This window comes from Protobothrops mucrosquamatus, unplaced genomic scaffold (assembly GCF_001527695.2).
Source record: "Protobothrops mucrosquamatus isolate PMUCROS unplaced genomic scaffold, P.Mucros_1.0 scaffold327, whole genome shotgun sequence".
In the NCBI taxonomy this organism is placed as follows: domain Eukaryota; kingdom Metazoa; phylum Chordata; class Lepidosauria; order Squamata; family Viperidae; genus Protobothrops; species Protobothrops mucrosquamatus.
In genome coordinates, this window is record NW_015386666.1 from 678,551 (window position 1) to 699,117 (window position 20,567).

At 32.7% G+C, this 20,567-nt stretch overlaps 1 protein-coding gene across 1 annotated transcript in view; it reads left to right on the plus strand.

Annotated features, from left to right (window-relative positions):
- Positions 1–1,095: 1,095 nt before the first annotated feature.
- The window catches only part of PDS5B (PDS5 cohesin associated factor B), a gene marked incomplete in the record, with an annotated part of 63,281 nt that continues 43,809 nt past the window's right edge, over positions 1,096–20,567 (plus strand). Inside the window, 12 exon segments of the mRNA XM_015815234.1 lie at positions 1,096–1,213; positions 4,132–4,335; positions 7,476–7,562; positions 7,758–7,855; positions 8,428–8,554; positions 9,794–9,874; positions 11,446–11,586; positions 12,239–12,354; positions 14,133–14,227; positions 16,353–16,498; positions 17,537–17,688; positions 18,939–19,052. Coding sequence (XP_015670720.1) covers positions 1,106–1,213; positions 4,132–4,335; positions 7,476–7,562; positions 7,758–7,855; positions 8,428–8,554; positions 9,794–9,874; positions 11,446–11,586; positions 12,239–12,354; positions 14,133–14,227; positions 16,353–16,498; positions 17,537–17,688; positions 18,939–19,052 — 1,469 coding nt within the window.

The window sequence follows — 20,567 nt, forward strand, 5'->3', positions numbered from 1 at the left end:
GAAAAGGAGGAGGAGAGGGCTGAGAGAGGAGAAGCAATAAAAGGAACAAGTTTTGGAGGGAGAGAGAGAGAAACACGGAGAAATGGAAGAGAAGAGGCTTTTGTTAGTGAAGCGGTGAGAGAGTGTGAGGGGCTTTTGCGAGCAAAGTGAGTGAGTGAAAGTGAGCCAGGGGGCTTTTGCGAGCAGAGTGTGAGTGAGTGAAAGAGCGAGAGAGGGAGAGGCTTTTGCAAGCAAAGTGAGTGAGTGAAAGCAAGTGAGGCTTTTGCGAGCAAAGTGTGAGTGAAAGCGAGAGTGAGCGAGGGGCTTTTGTGAGCAAAGAGTGATGAAAGCGAGAGAGGGCTTTTGTGAGCAAAGTGAGTGAATGAGTAGCATTAGAATAATTATGATGTATCTTAGTTTTTCTGCATCTCCTTTGGGGAAAAATAGATACTCTTGCTGAGATGTAAACCTTTGGTTACATCTTTTTTAAGATAACCTTATTAAGCAGATAATTGTTCAGTAGAAAGTTGTCTAATGGATATGTTACAATTGTATTTCAGCAATGCAGTTGATTACAAAGTTCCTGTACAATAATTTGCAAATAATGATTGGATTTATTTATATAAGGTATTTCTATATACCCAGGTTAAACTCAGTCCTGGTGGTTTATGTAAAATGCAAAGTCAACATAAAATCAACATAATATACTTCCAGCTGTAGGAAGAAATAGATGCCTACATAATCAGTTGCCAGTATTTAATCCTAGAATACTTGCATAAATAAAACAGTCTTGAACATTTGCCAAAAGCTAATAAGGAAGGAGCCAGGTTATTCTCTTGCTCAAAGTGTTTCATAATATGGGGGCAATAACGGAAAAAGACTGCTTAAGGAATGGGGTCCGCTTGCATTCATGTAGATGTGGGATACTGAAATTGCCTGCCTGCAAACTTATTAGACTAGGTGGATTCTACCTGGAGCAAGGTATCTTAAAGCCAAACTATGAATCTATGCTACACATATCTAACTATTTATACAGCCTATTGGCTGTTTGATCTGTGTTTTTTTAAAAAATGATATTTTTGTGATCCATATCTAATTTTTTCTTTACTAGGTTTAAAATAGCACTATGGCTCATTCAAAGACAAGAGCCAATGATGGAAAAATTACATATCCTCCAGGAGTTAAAGAAATATCTGACAAAATTTCAAAAGAAGAGATGGTACGAAGATTAAAAGTGAGTGGGTAGTGTATTATATATTGTGAAGTTTATTTGAACAGTTCAAAATTGGATATGTGTGAAATTGTTTTATCTTCAAACAAAAAGGTTAATGATGTAAATAACAGTAAGTTGTTGAAGTTTTTCTGATGAGCAGAATTAATTCAATGAAACAAAATTCCTTATAAGAATCTCTTTTTTAGTTGCTTGTTAAATTGAATTGTGACGATCATTTTCCTGCCTAAAATAAGCAGAGCATCTCTTTTGTTTCCGACAACTTTTAAGCTGTCTCGTGCTCTCTATTTTAATGTTTGTTTTGTTCAATATTTCTAAGTAAATATGTTTGATTCCTTGAGCTTTTTTAATTAGATAAGAGAGGAGAAATCAATTATATTATTATATAGATCCTAAAATGTCATAGCTACAGTGGTTCTTGTGAAAGGGAAGTCTTCTGTTGGAGAAGGAAGGAATAGTATACTTCCCATCTCTCGGCTGGGGTTTTGTTTTTTTTTTGGAGGCTGGCAGTTATTCAATTTTGACAATTATAAAATATAATTCTAGGTAAGGAACCAGGAAAACAATAGAACAATAATTGCAGATAATAGGAAAGTTATGATTTAAAGACACGATAGAGCTGTTCAGCAGTGAAACACTGTTTTAGGAAGTATTTAAACATAGGCTGAAGGGGCCATCTATCAGGGATTTGTACTAAGGGATTTCTGTATGGGGCAGTATGTGTGTGGCTGTGATTTTTGTTCTATTGTGGAGTTGTTTGATATAATAAATTGTTTTTTTTAATAAAGTGTGAATATTTGCATAAATGTTAAGAGATGTTCAGTAATTATATTTTTAAATACATAATAACCATAATATTCTAAAGAAATTGATTTGTCAGTGACATTGTGAATTATCAGGACAATATTGGATATGTTGACTATGGACAGCATTCGATTTCAATATAGTAAATATCTTTAGTACTATAGATATTAGCCTAGGACTGGAAGGATACTTCCAACCTCAGCCATTCAGAGTTATTGGTTATTATTGTTGGGGGGAGGGTAGTCCAGTGGTGGGATTGTGAAAGACCGGTTTTCTGTGTGGATGCCACTTCCGGAAGTCCATTCTGGGCCTGGGAAACAAAAAAATTAGCTACCAAAGTGGTGCGAACCAGCTGAATCCCACCACTGGGCTAGTCACTGTTCTCAGTCCAACCCCTATTATAGAGCTTATTATGAGGAAAAACTGAAGTGAGAGTACTATTTCTGCAATGCTGAGAGTGCTGTTTATGCCATGCTAAGTTTCTGGAGGAATATAAATCTTAAATAAAAGTATCACTTTTCTGAAATTGAATGTGACAGTATTTTGGATTCTTCCTCCACCCCATTGATTAAGAGAATCTCCAAATTTGACAAAGAAGCAAAGCAAAATGTTAAAACCCTTTATTGAGTTTGTTTGATAGAGATGAAAGTTTAGATTCCATCAAATTGGGCTGCTTTTTAAAATTTGGATTGAAACTGAATCTCACTGCTGTCTTTCAGGATTGTAGCAAGATGACAAACCTAGATTTTTTTAATATGATGGTTGCTATTAGACTAAAGTGGAATACATTAATACCTTTCATACTATGCTCAGAAGAAATATAATAAATATGGGTATTAAAAAGCAAATTGTCTTCTGAAAACAAATTCTTATTAATACTTTCTGATGCATTTTAGTTTGTTTGTTAAAAAGAATGATTTCAGTCTTTCAGCATTGTTTGCTGTTTCTTTGGATACCGTATGCCAGCGCTTTCCGTGAATAAACCAACCATCTGTGAACTCGACGGCTTGTTTCTTGTTGGAGCCAGGGGTGTGGCAGGGACTTCTGACATTATAGCATCATAAAAAATAACAAACATGATTTTTAAAGCACCAATGCACTTCACTATTCACATTTATTTTTATCTTCAGGTCATAAACTATATTTTTATTGCAGATGTGTATATCAGTTACCTCTCAAAAATACTTATACATCAATGCCTTCAATACTTTTTTAGTTATATATCATTTTATAGTTCCTTATTAAGAAGTACATATTCTGACTGAAGAATTGACGTCTTTGAACTGTGATGCTGGTGTAAATTATTGCATATACCAGTGATGGCAAACCTTTTAGAGACTGAGTGCCCAAACTGCAACCCAAAACCCACTTATGCATCATCGAGTGCTGGGTGGGTGTGGCCCATTGGGCGGGCATGGCTACGTTGGTAACGGCAGACTGGGTGGGACTAAAAAGTTCAATCAATCAATTCCAACTTTGCAATATCTTTTTTTTCCCTGCGAGAAGTTGAAATTGACTGATTGAACCTTTTTTTTTTTTTGCACACGGCGGCGGAGGCCTAAAGCGAAAAGGTTTTATAAAACCCAGCTGAAGGCCTAGGACTGGGGCGATGGCGCGCGTGCCCCCAGAGAGGGCTCTGAGTGCCGCCTCTGGCACCCGTGCCATAGGTTCGCCACCACTAGCATATAACATGAACAGAGTAACTAACAGAAGTGTTAAAACATATAAAACCAGATATGTCACTAGAAGCCAAAATCACAAGATTACGTCTGATTTACTTTGGCCATGTCATGCATGCAAATTCATTGGAGAAGTCAATGATGCTAGAAATGGTTAGTGGATCAAGAAGGGGCAAGCAAAGAACTTGCTGGCTTGATAATATCAAATCTGATACAAGATAAACATCCAACAATTGAAAGAAGCTGTGCTTGAGAGGGTAGCATGGAGTGTACTTGCCTATAAAGTTGCCAAGAATTGGACATGACTAAATGGTTAAAACAACAACAACAACATGTATGTATGTATGTATGTATTTATGTAAGTAGGTATATATGTAAGTATGTATATGAAATGTCTTCTTTATAATTATTGCTAACTTTTGAACATTATTTTGGCAGATGGTTGTAAAAACCTTTATGGATATGGACCAGGACTCTGAAGAGGAAAAAGAGTTGTATCTAAATCTTGCTTTACATCTTGCGTCTGATTTTTTTCTTAAGCATCCTGACAAAGATGTACGCTTGCTTGTTGCATGTTGTCTTGCTGATATTTTTAGAATATATGCTCCTGAAGCACCATATACTTCACCTGATAAACTTAAGGTAAAGTTGTGTGATTTCCTTAACTTCTTGGAATCTGGGTGTGTAACAATGCTATTTTATATTTATTTCTAAACAACTAAAAGCCAATTGCCTAGTAGATCATAGTTTTCAATTGCATATGAAACTCTGTATTGTATGTTTTATGAAGTGCATTGCAACTAATGTGAATTAAATAATAAACTGTCTTCCCTTTTCAATTTGGTAGATTTTTGCATAGTATTTAGCATATATGATATTATAAGGAGTGTAACTCAGTCCTGTACATATTGCTTTCTTTATTATCTGATTTTATTTATATGCTACTTAACAGCAAAATAGAGTGCCAAATTCCTAATATTAATTTTAAATAATGGGTGTTCAAATCCTTCCTCAGCAGGGAAACTATAAAATTAAAAATGAAAATCAGAGTTCTGCCTTTAAATTAAGCTTTAAATTAAGCTCTCATTTTTCCGGTGTTTCTGGATGTGTGCATATGTGTGTGTGTGTGAGAGAGACACACACACAGAGAGAAACATTTGATTTTTCAAAAAAGGAGAAAGCAGCCAACGAAAGTTTTAGTTCTGACTGATAATACAGCCTATTTTAAATTGATTTCCCTTTCTTTATAGAGTTTCACTAAAGTAGTAGGAAACAGAACTGGAGAGGGAACATTTATTAATAGGGAGGTAGACTGAAAAAGAAGGGAGAAGGAAGTATACTAGTAAGAGTTATTTAGCTGCAACTTAGTTTCATTTTTAAGCCATTGTTTCTTTTTGCCTCTTAACCAGGTGGGCAAGAAGAATGGATTGGTGAAAGAAACTGTAAAAAACACAAGCGTGACTAAGTGCAGATAGCACTAATTTAAATTTGCAAATATTTTTTTCCTGTTGTTAAAATTTTGAGGTTGATCAATATGAGTAAGTTCAGATATGCAAATAAATTGTAATTTAGTAAAGGAAACAGTGATTTGCCATTACATTAAGACAATGTGATTACTTTCAGGCAATTATTGTTTTCCCACAACAGTTAGGGTCTTACCAAGAGTCTAAAGAAAGTGTGCTTGATTGAAACACTTTGTTTCACCCTTCAGCCTTGATTCTCATTAGAAAAGATTTCTGCACATTCATGCATATTTATAGAATTGTAAGTATGGTTATTGGAATTGCTAGAGACCTCAGAAGCTTTTTTTTTTTTTTTTTTAGAAAAAGAGGAATAGAGAATTGATGTACAAAGGAGCTTCAAAAGAATGCTTCATATAATGTTCATCCAAATAGTGTACAATTTGTAGAATGATACTATGTGTATAGTATGATGAGTCTTTCATTTCTTATCCATATATTCATTTATCGTTCCATTTCCTTCTTAGTTCTTTCTTGTTTCTTATTCCTTTAATTCTTGCTTTCTTCTCTTGATTTATAATATTGACTTGTATGGTATGCTTGGATGAACAAGGGTTTTGAAATAAAGCCGCCTAGTGGTGGTGTTTGGAAAATGTTGATTTAAGAAATCTTCCTTGTGAATTTTGAAGAAATGTGATAATGGGAAATTTTATTATCATTTTGTTTTCTGTAGATTCATAAATACAGTGTATTTTATGCATTTTTTCCATAAACTATTCCAATTATTTTTTGGTATGTGATACAATGTCTTATTTGTCTAACAGGTTAACAGATCAGTGACTTTGATCTTTTTAGCTCTTTTTTGTTGACACTGTAAATTAGTATTTATATATAGGAATTGTAGGAATAAAATTAGTATTTATATTAGTAATAATGTTAGAATTCCTATATATTTTATTTTCCACAAAAGAAAAACAATGAATTTATACTTTGGTTACCTTTTTATTTGTTAGTACCATCAAGTAAACACCTGATCATTGCTGCTTTTTATGATTAATATTTTCATTTTATAAGTATATTATCATGTGTCTGCATATACTTTTTCAGTTATATATATTTGTTATACATTATTATTATAGAACTATTTTTGTCTGTTCATTACGCAATATTTGATGAAGATGGGGTAGAAGTCACACACCTGTATATTCTAAAAATGATTAATGAGCATAGGACTGGTTAGATGGTAACCAGTATACTATAGTAATGCTACTTTAGTAGCAATAATAATAGCTTTTGATTTTCTGAGAAATATGAATAACAAAATTAAAATATGAAATAAAAGAAATGTAACAAAAATTATATACTTAACTGATATGCATTCAAATATTTATTAAGAATATAATATAGATAAATAAAGCTGAATATAGCTGTTGGTAACAAATTGAATTTTTCAAAATTAAACCAAACGTATTAATGGATGAATCTTAAGGATAGTTGGCTATGAATTTTCTTGGCTACTGATTACTTTATCAGCTCAAGATATGTTGAAACAAATACAAATGTCTTTCATTGAATGTAACTTGGATATTTTTGGGAATTATTTGAAGAATTCCAGATATCTTAAACATGAACTAATTTAAGTGACCTGAGATTGATTCATTTGATTTTAATCATATATTCCCCCCTCTCCCCCCATAGTTGAGGGAAGAAATGAAAGCTATGGGACTCAGAAGAGGTGCTTGCTCCCAAAGTCCCTCTTAACGATTTCAAGAAACTTTTCCAAAGTAACCATTGAATCATTTTCCAAGCTAGTTTTTTGTTGACTCTCAAACAGTGCTTTTTGTTGTAGTATTGAAACATATTGCAAACAGTGCTTATATGTCCACTGTGGTTATTTATAAAACCCATGAACAATGTTATATGTTTAATATATCCAACATAAGATCATATTAAATGCCTCATGTTTATATGGTTGTTATTTGGAATACATTAATATGTGTGTGGGGGGGGGGGAGAGGAATGGCCAGGAGCTACTTTAATCAATATCTTCTGTAACAAATTTGGGAAACTCAAAAGATAATATTCTGCTAAAATAAAATCAACAAATGAGGGTGGAAATTGATGCGGCAATATCCTGAATTATGTTCCTACCATTGGATTATAAGAGGAAAAGGTTAATTAAAATATATTAAATGCTCACTAGTATAGTGACAATTTTTTCCAGTTGAGCTAAATGAACTAAATGATTATGCAGGAAGTATTTATTTTAGATACTAAAGTATTTACTTTAGATGACAAACATATACTATATTTTCTCCCCAGGATATATTTATGTTCATCACAAGACAACTGAAAGGATTAGAAGATACAAAAAGTCCACAATTCAACAGATATTTTTATTTATTAGAGGTAAATGTAAATAATTTTCATTCATATTCATCTTAGTTTGATCAAAGTTTTAGTCAAATATCTATTTTGCGTAAAATACAATAGCATTTTAAGTATATCTGAAACAGATCTGTATTTAAGGTGCAAAGTTATTCAGTACTGATTTTACCAATTCTTTATTAAATTATAGTTACTGTATCTTTTTCTCCTAAATAGAATATTGCATGGGTTAAATCTTACAACATATGCTTTGAACTAGAAGATAGCAATGAAATTTTTACGCAACTGTACAGAACATTATTTTCTGTGATCAAGTGAGTATATATTTAACAGCAATTTTGCTATGTGGTGGGACTGAAAGATTGTTTCAATTGTTAGGAGTAGGCTTAAACTGTGTAAGCGTGGAGGTGAAAAAAATTGCATTGGATGAGTAACATTTTTAACCCCACAAAATATTTTCCTTGCAATCTTGACTAAGTGGGGTTTTCTAGGTATAAGTTAAGACCTCTTCTGGCCACTAACTTAAATACAGTTGAAGTGACTATTACTAGCAGCAAGGTAGAAATAATCTTGTTAGGATTACTGATGGATTTGGAGGAGGTTATGTTATGTTGTGTTCTCAGTCAGCTTGATGTTCATTATGCTTGGGACAGATTATTGAATGTTTGGTCAGATCCCTTTTCTACCGTGTACGCGGATAAAGTGGTACCGTCTACCCCCTTTGTCGTTACTTTTCTCCTCTTACTGTTCATCCTTTGAAGAACTCCCGGTCTATTCTTAATACCAAAACGTGACAGTTTCTTTGCGAAGTAATAGGTTTAAGATTAAATTCTACCCGGTATTATTGAATGTGATACAACGACTCGACTGTGAGTTCTCATTTTAGCAATGGTCATAACCAGAAGGTTCATATGCATATGGTAGATTTGATGAGTTCTATCATTTGTGAAGGTGATACAGTATCTCAAGAACTTTTGGATACAGTTTTAGTTAATCTAGTCCCTGCACATAAGGTAAGAATTAACATTTTAATGTAAAAATATTGCAAATTGATACATAGTATATTTGACAAAATATACTTTTTATTCATGAGTTTAAAACACAGAGAGTAGATTGATTATTTGAAACGGTGAAATTAGCCAATATTTTATCCTATTTCTTAGAGAGTCTCTAAAGCAGGGGTGTCAAACTCGCAACGTCATGTGACGTGTTGCGATGTATCGCAATTTTTTTTGCCATTGCTGGCAATGGGGTGGGCGCGGCTTCACTATGATGCATCCGGCCTGTAGGCCGGCAATTTGACACCCCTTCTCTAAAGCAAGGGTGTCAAACTTGCTGTGTCATGTGACATGTTGCAACGTATCACAACTTTTTTTGCATTGCTGGAGCTGGGGTGGGCGTGGCCTCTGCATGATGCAACCAGCCTGTGGGCCGGCAGTTTGACACCCCTGCTCTAAAGCATGAAATAAAAGAATGTTATGTTGGTCTAAGTTTAATGAAGAGGATCATTATGTAAATTATATTCATACTTGCAGTCTTTTTCTTTTGCTATCAAATAGTTAATTATTTTTATTATTATTAAATTTTGCCTTACTAAATTATGAAATATATTGTCATTGTCATAGCATTAAGTGGGAGAGGAGTGAGGAGGCATGACAACAGTGAATCTGAAAACATTTTAATTAATTTTCATTGTAGGTTTTATTTTAAGCCAAGTTAATTAAAGGTGCTTACTATAATTAAAATAAGAAAAAAGTATGTGTGTGTGAAAATAACTTTGTAGAATATTGTCATTAGATATAACGAATTCTAAAATGAATGAATTCAAATGATTAGATTGTGAGATGGAAGATAAAAATTTGGTCCTAGACTATAGTAGAGGAGGAGGAGGAAGAGGAGGAGGGATAAAAATCAAACTGCATGATTGATAGTGGAATCCTGTACATCTTAATCTGATGTACATCCTGCTATCCTCTGGGGTGTGCTGAAGTAGTAGATGACATGTGAGATATGGAGCCTGAATGCTGCTGTCTTTTAAAGTTGTACACAATATTAACTTTAATGTACATATTTATTTTTATGTACTCAAACTATAGTGATTGGAATGCTTGTAGTTGTAATATATTTAACCAATGTTTCTCATCCTGTTCTTTAAAATTTTGAAAAAAGCCAATTATGTTGATTTATTTATTTGTATTGAGTATAAAATTTTTAGAATAAACCTATAATTTTATGTCAAATATACTTTTCAGAATTTAAACAAACAAGCATATGACTTGGCAAAGGCTTTACTGAAGAGAACAGCCCAGGCTATTGAACCATACATTACTAATGTAAGTGATAATTTAAAATGACCATGCAGACAAAAATGAATAAGATATCATTAGTGTTAATATACCTTTATATTGCACATTGAATAGTTTAGGACTTTCCTACAATCAAATCATAGTTGACTGTATTCTTATTTAGAACTTGCAACATTCATAAATCAAGTTAACAGCAGTTAATTACATCAGTTGTTAGATACATTGAGTATCTTATGCTATGTTTCTGTTGACTGCCTTCTATAACTGATAGTTTTGAAGCATGAAATTAGATGTTCAGTTCTTGATAATCAATATTCAATTAGTATTGAGAGCCATTTTGCTATAGTGGTTAAGGTGCTGGCCTGAAAACCAGGAGACTGAGTTCTAGGCCACCCTTTAGAGTGAAAGCCAGCTGTATGACTTTGAGCCAGTGTGCTTTCTCAGCCCAATGAAAGACATGCTGGCAAGACACAACGATAAAATGTAAAATAATAGCAATAATTAAAACGTTAATAATAGAGTACCACTGAGTTGATTGTCATCTGTTTGAATCTGCAACCAGTACATACAGTTACAATACTGTACATGATTATTTGAGAATAAACTCCACTGAACATTTTAAATTATATATGAGAAATATTCATCCAGTATATTTTTTCCACAAAAATTTTTCCCCCCCACAAAGAAAGTTATTTTCCAGCATCTGCTGGAAGATATGATCTTACAAACTGGATGATAAAAGATGTATCTAGCAGTCATCTCTATAGTTGCAGCTGAGCTTTTCCAAGTAATTTCAGTCACAAAAAGTACCAATTATTTTTCATGAAAATAAGACTAGCACACTTTACATATATACCTCTACTAGAAAACTTTCTCAATCCGTAAAAACCTCTATCTTAAAAGAGGATGAGAAAGAAGTACGTCAAACAAAACCTTAACCAGATCCTTTTGATTTCATAAAGCTTTATTATTATCTTATCTAGACACAATACGATTCACTTCATGACAGATCATGGATCAAAAAACCGTAACAGACATTACAATTTACAAAGGCTTACATGTCTTCTGAACTAAGGAAGTACTTATTTTAATAACATCAGTAATCATTTTAAGGATTGATTTTCAAAATGTAATATGTATATAAACTTTCAGCATAGATAACTGATATTCATATTCTTGATCCATCCATACAGGAATGTATTACATTTTATTTCAAATTATATCTCAATTTTGATGATCCATTAACAGCTCACATTAGGAATCTTTATACATTTATACAGTTATTTCTAGATATTTAAATGTCAGATTCTTTGATGTGAATTGTAAATTTAGTATATACAGAATACAGCTTTCTAAACATGTATATCTATTACCATTAATATTTTAATTTTCCTGTAATGAATTTAATTGCATAGACAAAGTAGATGAAAAGTTAGCTTCCAATTTAATGAATGAAGTGTTATGGGATTAAATGTGATTGTGAAAATAACAATTTTTAATAGAAAATCTTGGTTTTGTTAGAAAATTAGAATTGTTCTAAAAAATTTAAAAGGTTATGGTTTCTATCCTGCTGTTCATATTTTGATTTTTTTTCACAGTTCTTTAATCAAGTGCTTATGCTAGGAAAAACATCCATCAGTGATCTCTCAGAGCATGTTTTTGATTTAATTTTGGAGCTATATAATATTGACAGCCATCTTTTACTCTCAGTTTTGCCACAGCTTGAGTTTAAACTTAAGGTAAGTCTATTGTATCGCTGCCATTAATTGAAGATTAATGTGTAGTGGGCCTGGATGATGCACCATTTTTCAATAAGAACTTTAATTCTGCTTTAGGGAATGCCTCTCTTTTCAGTCTTTTTTCTGATGAACGTCCTTCACTATAAATTTCAAATATGTTTTAATATCTCAGTGCATGCTAATGCACTTCTCTTTTCAACTATCACTGAATAACAATACAAATAATATATTTTTAATTCTCTAATTTCCAGTGTAAGTGGCTGTCCTTCCTCAGAACTACTAGCAAACAGATATAAAAAACAAATTTATTTAAAATCCAGATCTGGTAGCTCTAACATAAATCAACAGAATGGTGCATTTCCATCACAAAGATCCCTAGAGTAGAAGGACAAAATAGTACAGGAAAGCTGTTGTAAATTTGTATTTGTTGTTGATCACATTTAATTTGCACATGGAATGATTTATTCTATGTTTATCTAATGGTACATCTGACATTGGTTTTATTTTACAGGACAATTTCTGTTCTACATGCATGTCTCTGATTTTAGTTTAGTTCTTTGCTATTTTCTTTCTTTTACTGTATGAAGAAACAGTTTTCCAAAGCTTATTTGTGTAGGTTTATATACTTTCTTAAAAAAATATTATTTTCTAGAGCAATGACAACGAGGAACGACTTCAGGTTGTAAAACTTCTTGCAAAAATGTTTGGAGCAAAAGATTCAGAGCTGGCAGGTCAGAACAAACCCCTTTGGCAATGCTACTTGGGAAGGTATGTTTTGTTTTACTTTGTTTCTCACTAAATTGTAATTTGGTCTTAACATATTATAATTATTCAACATTTAATATATTTTTAAATATTAGTATGAACTGTAAATTTAAGTATTGCCTATTGTGCTGCTTACTTTTAAGTATCCTAGAAAAGGTTTAACCTTCATTTGTATTTTCACAGACCATTATGATCAGCTTATTTATATTAGTTTTTAAACTGTAAACTTTGGGCTTCTACATTTTACTAAACTATCATGTGGTTTGCTTGGTTTTGGATAATATAATAATTAATGGAATCAGTGAAGAAATCACTGATTTTAGCATAAATCATTTGTTTTCTTTTTGCATTTGTGACTTAGTGGGCTTTGTGGTTTCCTAATTTTTTTTATGCTTTGAGGTACTGAGCATTCCTTATAAGGCACAATGCCAGAAAAAAGGAAAAGAAAGCAAGAAATGGACAAAACAAACAATGATTATTTAGTTCATTTACTGATTCCTCATTGTTACTGCCTGTTCAGGCAACTATGTTTGGTACAAAGGTGAAGCTCAGCAAAATATATAAACCTAGCAAGTGTCGTTCAATTTACTGAGTTATGTTGAATAATGTACTTCTTTATCAACAGAATTAAATAATAATAAATACAATATATGTGGGTAGATGCATAATTCTGTATTTATTTATTTATTTATTTATTTTTGTGACCCTTTGAGAGCTGTATGCAACAAAATTTCATTTTAATATATGCTGATTAGTGTACATTCAGTGTGACAATAAAGTTATTCTTTTCTATTCTAACTATCAAAACATTGTATAATTCAGTTGATATATTGCACTTCATTAATAGTATTATCCTTTCAAGATAACATTAGAAACTAACTAGTAGAATTGCAAATATGTTACAAATACATTTCATAATAAAAATAATGCAAAGAAATACACATATATATGTCTTTTCCATTATGTTTTTCTTTTGGTTAAAATGACAACGGGATTCATACCGTAGTTCACAATTTTTTAAAAAATCCAGGCTTAAAAAAAGCACAGATTTTATTATTTTATTTTGTTTTTTATTTTTACACTGTCCAACTCCCAGCAATTTTGAGTGTTTCACAAATTAAAAGCACAATAAGAGAGGAACAGAATATAGCAAAAACTCAACACCAGATAAACAGATATTAACATCAAGATTATACTAGAACAACAATCAAGAAGTAAACAATACCCCAGTCAAGGAACTATCAGTGCAGAGAAACAAGCTAATAGTAAACAACAGCCTAATCAAAGAACCACCAAGTTGACTCCCATCAACATTGACAGAGTAGGCCACTACTAGTAAGAACAAAACCCACTGCCTTCTAGCACCAATGATGTTACCTAGTTTGATAATGAAACTCTTGCAAGAAAACAACCAAGTTTAGAGAGCACAAACTGCGCAACAACAGAAAACATACTCACATTAACCCGAATAGGCTTCAACCACTCTAACTGAAGGCTTGGATGAAGAATCAGGCCTTCTAGAACACCTGTAGTCTGATGTTTTATCCATTCCTTGGATGAAAAAAAAATAAAATTCAATTAAGCAAAAGTAGTATCATAGTGAATTATGTATTCTCTTGCACATAAGAGATAATTTTTTTCTGGGTCCTTTTTTTGCAAAATTGTACCTAATCTTTGCTCAAATATACTCTATATATCATCTTTTAGTTGCGCTTTGGATGCAATATTTTTGTGAAAATTGAAATAAGACAACATGGTTATTACATTTTTTTTAAAAACAGATTTAATGATATACATGTACCTATCCGTCTTGAATGTGTGAAATTTGCCAGTCACTGCCTTATGAACCATCCGGATCTAGCGAAAGATCTAACAGGTATCAATCAATTTCAGAGTAAAGGGAATTTTTCCTTTTTCTTCTATTTTTAATTATATGACAAAACACTATACTTTTAATATATAAAAATACTTAAATATAGTGGTATCTTTGTAAAAAGTGTGCTTCAAGTCATACTATTTAGTGACCTCCCCAAGTTTTATTGCTCCCTTCGAGTCTGTCAGATGTTCAGGTTTGACATACAGTTTTAATATGAGCATGTAAGTACATTATCTCTCCATCACTGTCAATGTCTGTTGTCTGTTTGTCTACATCCATCCATCCATCCATCCATCCATCCATCCATCCATCCATCCATCCATCCATCCATCCAATAGAAGTACAATTTTATTACATAGCTCTTACACAGAGTTGTTTAAGAGTATTATTTGTTATTTTTTGAGATTAAAACATATCAGTTTATGACATAATATACTTAGCCCTTTAAGTACAAAACCTAATACAATAAAATTAATTAATTAATTAATTAATTAAATGAAAAACAAACTCAGTGGGCAGACTTGATGGACCACTAGGTCTTTTTCTGCTGCCAGTTTTCTATGTTTCTAATAATCCAATTAATATGTATTAGGGAATATGACATCATTACTTTATAAATATACATGCATTTGCAAACAAAAAAAAATGTTGTAAATTTCTTCATTAAAAAATAAACTAATTAATTCTCTGTCTTCAGTTCAGTTATTCTATCCAGTCAAATTACAGTGAAAGTGTATATAGATAGTCCTTGGTTAACGATGGTAATTGGGACTGGCAACGGTCACTAAGTGATGTGGTTATAAAAAACAATGTTATGTGACCACGCTGACTTACGATGGCAGTTCCAATTGCAATCACTATGTGAATCCTGTGGACGTTAAGCCCAATGTCATGTGATCACCATCTCCTGCCAGATTCTCCTTTGACTTTGCTTGTGATCTTCAAATAGTGATCATGCAACTGCAGAATACTGTAACTGTTGTAATTGCAAGTTGTTGCCAAGCACCCAAATCATGATCATGTAACTGTGGAGATGCTGCAGCAACTGCAACTTTGAGGGCAGGCTGTAAGTGTCCAGAGCAGTCATAACTTCAGACAGTTGCTGGATGAATGGTCATTAACCAAGGACTAGCTGTAAAACAATTAAAATGTAGAACTAAATTTAAATACAATTAATGACACAAACAGATGTTTAATTAGATGCAGTTTTAGTTCATATTTCGATTCTCTTGAAAAGCATTATTTTAGCAAAATAAATAGTGCTGTGACAAACTATTTTGTGCAAGAAAGAAAAATAATGTAATATTCAAATGATATTTTAAGACAGAAATAGATTGTTTCTGCCTAACAATGTTTAACAGAGAAACATATATGGAATACTATATTCCTTTGAATCACAGAAACATAATCTGTTAGCATAAATTATCTTTGTCAATGTCATATCTAAATAAGATGCTGATACTACATTGAGACATATAACCATGATACCCTCCTGTACTTTGAAATCTTAGGTTCTGCAAATACAAATACAGATGTTTCAAATTTCTGGTGTGGGAGAATTAAATCTTAATCAATAATAAGCAGAGTTTTCCCTGTTTGAAAAATGTAATAGGACAGGAATGTGTTTGTGTGTGTGTGTGTGTTCCTTGTATAGAGATCATAATATCACCATGATACATTTTTTAAAATCCCATGAAAAAACTTTTCTTAAGCTATAAATTATGGAGCTATAAATCTAAACATTTATCAGAGAGAGGAGAAAGAAAAGTTTAATATAGTGCTTTGCTTTATTAGTTTTCTTTGTGATGGAAATTACCATGCAACACGAATCCTTTAATAGGTCCTTGTTCTTATAAACTGTTAGGGAGAGAATGAAAATTCCTTCCAAGTGGCTTAATTTATTTTTCCCATTAGTGACATTGTTATTCATAATAATTCAATAACTAAGTTTGATTTTACTTAGAGGAAAAAGAAAATGGCTATGATGGCATATTTTATAATATATGACTCTGTTTTTAGAATAATTATCTTCATAAGTGTATATTGCAAGTATTCAACTTAATGATATAACATTTCAATTAAAGTGTATTTTATGTACAATATATATATTATGTATTATGTACAGAATATCTTAAAGTGAGATCTCATGACCCTGAAGAAGCTATTAGGCATGATGTTATTGTATCAATAGTTACTGCTGCTAAGAAAGATCTCCTACTTGTGAATGATCATCTGCTTAATTTTGTGAGAGAACGAACACTTGACAAACGGGTATGTTGGTTAATTACAGACTGCTAATCAGTTCATTAAATTTGGTTTTTAAAAATCCTTTATTGTTAACACCTTCAATAGCATGTTCATATACTCTCATTATCTACTCTGCATGGATACTTTTTGTAGTCAGTCCTCGTCTTATGATCACAGTTGAGCCCAAAATTTCTGTTGATAAGCAAGACAATTGTGAGTTTTGCTCCATTTTACACCTTTCTTGTCACAGAAAGTGAATCACTGCAGTTGCTAAATTAATAACATGGTTGTTAAGTGAATCTGGCTTCCCCATTGACTTTGCTTGTCAGAAGGACACAAAAGGCAATCACATGACCCTGGAATACTGGAACTGTCATAAATCCATGCCAGTTGTCAAGCATCCAAATTTTGATCACATGACTAGAATGTGTGAAAAACAGTCATAAGTCACTTTTTTCAGTGACATTGTATCTTCAAAAGGGCCTTCTGTTCATGAATCTTTACAATTATATCCTTCACCATATATAGCAAGTAGCGAGATATTATTTTATATGTATAAGTCTTGTTTGAATTGACATTGACTATGTTGTATTATTAACTGTGTATCACTTTTAAAGTTGTGATTTATACATTCTATTAGAGCAGACATGTCAAACTCGCGATGTCACGTGACGTCGCACAGCGTATTGGGAGAGTTTTGCCATTGCCGGCAATGGAGTGGGTGCAGCTTCCGCATGACACCCCTATCTTAGAGCATCAATAGTAAAAGTTATCACCTTTTTTTTTTTACTCTTACCATACTGTTGCATTTCCTGTAAATAAGTTTTCTGAAACCCCTGCTATGGTAAATTTGAAAATAATTGTTTACCAAAGGTGTGCAAAAAAGTTCAAAACAGATGCTCTGACCTTGAAATGAACAATTCTGAGTGAATGAACTTTGAAACTGTCCATTTTGCATGGTTCTTTTTATGCATATGGTAAAAATATTGCTGTATGTTTTCAATGTTTATAGTAGCCTGCTTAAAAATGTTCGGAGGCTCTCATTATGTATTATTATTTTAGTGGAGGGTGAGAAAAGAAGCTATGATGGGACTTGCACAGATATACAAGAAATATTCTTTACAGTCAGAAGCTGGAAAAGAAGCTGCTAAACAAATTGCTTGGATTAAGGACAAATTGTTGCATATATATTACCAGAACAGTATTGATGATCGGTAAGTTATCTTCAGTTTTTTAAATTAAAAAGACACTTCTGTCCTAAAGTTTACTTTTGGAATAATAATGACAACAACAACAAAAAGGAAAAAGTGAGACATAATGCAAGAAAAAATATACTAGTGAAATTGTTCAGGTCATTTAATTCATACAGATTTCATTTATTTTTGAACAACATTCTGAAAATTGCATGATTGCCTATTTTAGAACTCTTTATTGAAGTAAATGTCTGGACTCATGACATGTTATTAGATATTATAATGCTGTTTTAAATCTATGTACAATCTTTTTTTTAAATCCGTAATCTGAACTATACCGTGGAATTCTTAAGGTTTCCAACTGTATGAACTAGATTGTCCAACCTCTGAGCTTGTGTGCTATAATATCAGGGTTATATTAACTTTTCCCCCCATTGCGTTTGAAGGAACTCTATAATTTATTGACTGTTGTTGAAATAATTTTAAAATAAGTCAGAATTTGAAATTCAATAAAATCATTATTTGACAATGACTTGTTCTTTTTAACTATAGCTTTAAAAAAAGCAATTTATTCACTCCTAAAATCTTTGAGAAGTATAGCTAATTTAGAAAAGTAAATTTTTGATTTAGTTATTGAGTGAAAGTAGGGGGAAAATGAGGGCTCATGAGGCATTAGGACTAGAGTCCTATTGTAGGAACATAATAACCATTGGTCACTGGTATCCTCTGCTTTTATCCAATCCCTTTCTCATGCTATTCAAATTGATAATTGCTATAACTTGTACAAGCAAATTCTATAAGTTAATGCAATTTCCCTTATGCCTGAACTAGGTACCGAACTATACTGGATTACTGTAGCTATGATATGTGTTTATAACAAAGCTTATGGAAATTAAAATTCATTCATTCATTTTAAATAACGTACGTTTATTCAATCACTCTATATCGACGAGGTCAAAACATTTAAAACTAATAGAAGAAATATCTTCTCACTTATATTAAGTTAATTCAGAATTAACTTAGTATAAGTAAGAAGATATTTCTTTTACGAACTAGTTTAACTAAAATAAATAAATTAAATAACCGACGGGTATCCCATTAAGACCCACCGAATACAGAAGGAAGGGGCTGAGTGGGGAGAGGTGGGATCTTTATTGATCAAACACCTCCATTGTGCTGTTCCCCCACTACAGTTGATCATGGCCTATGTTTTGATCTTAATATTAATTTTGATATTTTTCTGAAACTTGTTATTGGTAATTTCTTTTTAGATTGCTGGTAGAACGCATCTTTGCTCAGTATATGGTTCCACATAATTTGGAAACAAATGAAAGAATGAAGTGCTTATACTACCTTTACGCAACACTTGATTCTAATGCTGTTAAGTATGTATCCAATAACAAATATGGAGCTATGGAATATTTTCATTGCAAATGTAATTGATAATTTTGATTAAGAGGAATATAGGTTAAAGTCAGTTAATTTTATAAAGGTGCTTATTTTGTTTTTCATAAAACAAATATTTTCTATTTGGAACTAATTTTTTAGTTCTTATTAGTAAATAAAATGCCTTGTTAAAAGTATGATACATCCTCATCCTGCACTTACCTTTCTGCAGTTTTAAAACATCTCTTTCCACCTCTTTAATTTTCTATTCAACCTTACTAGTTTTATATATAGATTTGTAAGGAGGCAGATGGTAGAGAACTGTGATAGATGGAAAATCTGTTTTTGCCAATGGGATATGTTGCAACAATGAACACATATACTTGCATATAGCCCCTTCTTCATTTCAACTTAATTCTCTTATGTAATTAAAACAGGAGCCATTCATTATTTTTTAATCTGTAATTCAAATATTGTGTGTGCTTTCTTTAATGGATTATAATTCTAAAGATGGAGATATATCCACACAAGCGCCTTATAGGTAGTCCTCAGATAGGCACCACATTGTTCCAAAACCTTCAGTTGGTTCTAGGTATCATATTTGCCTCTAAGTAAAAAAAAACAAACCCTAAAGCTATGAATTATTTTTCTTGTCTAATTAAATTTATAAGCCCCAAAAGATGATAATATTTATTATTTGACAGTAGAATCCTCTGACCTGATAATACTTGTCGTCAGGGCTTTTTTTCAGCCGGAACGCGGCGGAACCGCGTTCCGGCACCTTTTTCCGGGCCGGCCGCACCGGAAATAGCCCCTCCCAAATTTTACTTGCATTCCTGTTCTCTAAAGGGGCGGTCCTAGGGTTTGATGAGGGCGTGGCCAGGTTTGAGTTCCGCCACCTTTTCTCCGAGAAAAAAAGCCCTGCTTGTCGTACATGGTTTTGTATCACTAGCTACACTATTATGGGAGCATCAATTCAACATATGTTGAACCTACCAGACAACTTTTAAAAAGGGTTTGATAGTGAATGAATTAGAGACTAGTATCTGTAGTACATGTAGTCCTCAAGTTATGCTAAGAACTTGGACTGGAATTTCCATCGCTATGCAATCTAGTTGTAAAGCGTGATGTCATGTGACTACATTGCTTAGCAACAACAATCCTGGCAGTTTCTATTGTTGTCATTAACTGAATATCATTATTAGGTGATCTCTGCCACTTTCGCTGCCTGCTCAGTGGTACTCCATGGTGGTGGCAGCACCATGACCTTCAGAAGCCCATGACCTTCAGAAGTTTCAGTCAGCTATCACCAACTCCGGGCCTCTTCTTCAGCCCTACTGCCACCACCAAGGAGTGCCACAGCACCTAAATTTTGATCATGGGACTGTGGGGTTGTTGCAACAGCCATAACTTTGGGGATTGGGCATAAGCACCATTTGTCTAACACCACTGTAACTTCAAACAGTCACTGAATGAATGCTTAAGTGAGGATTATTTGTATTTCTTACAAAGAG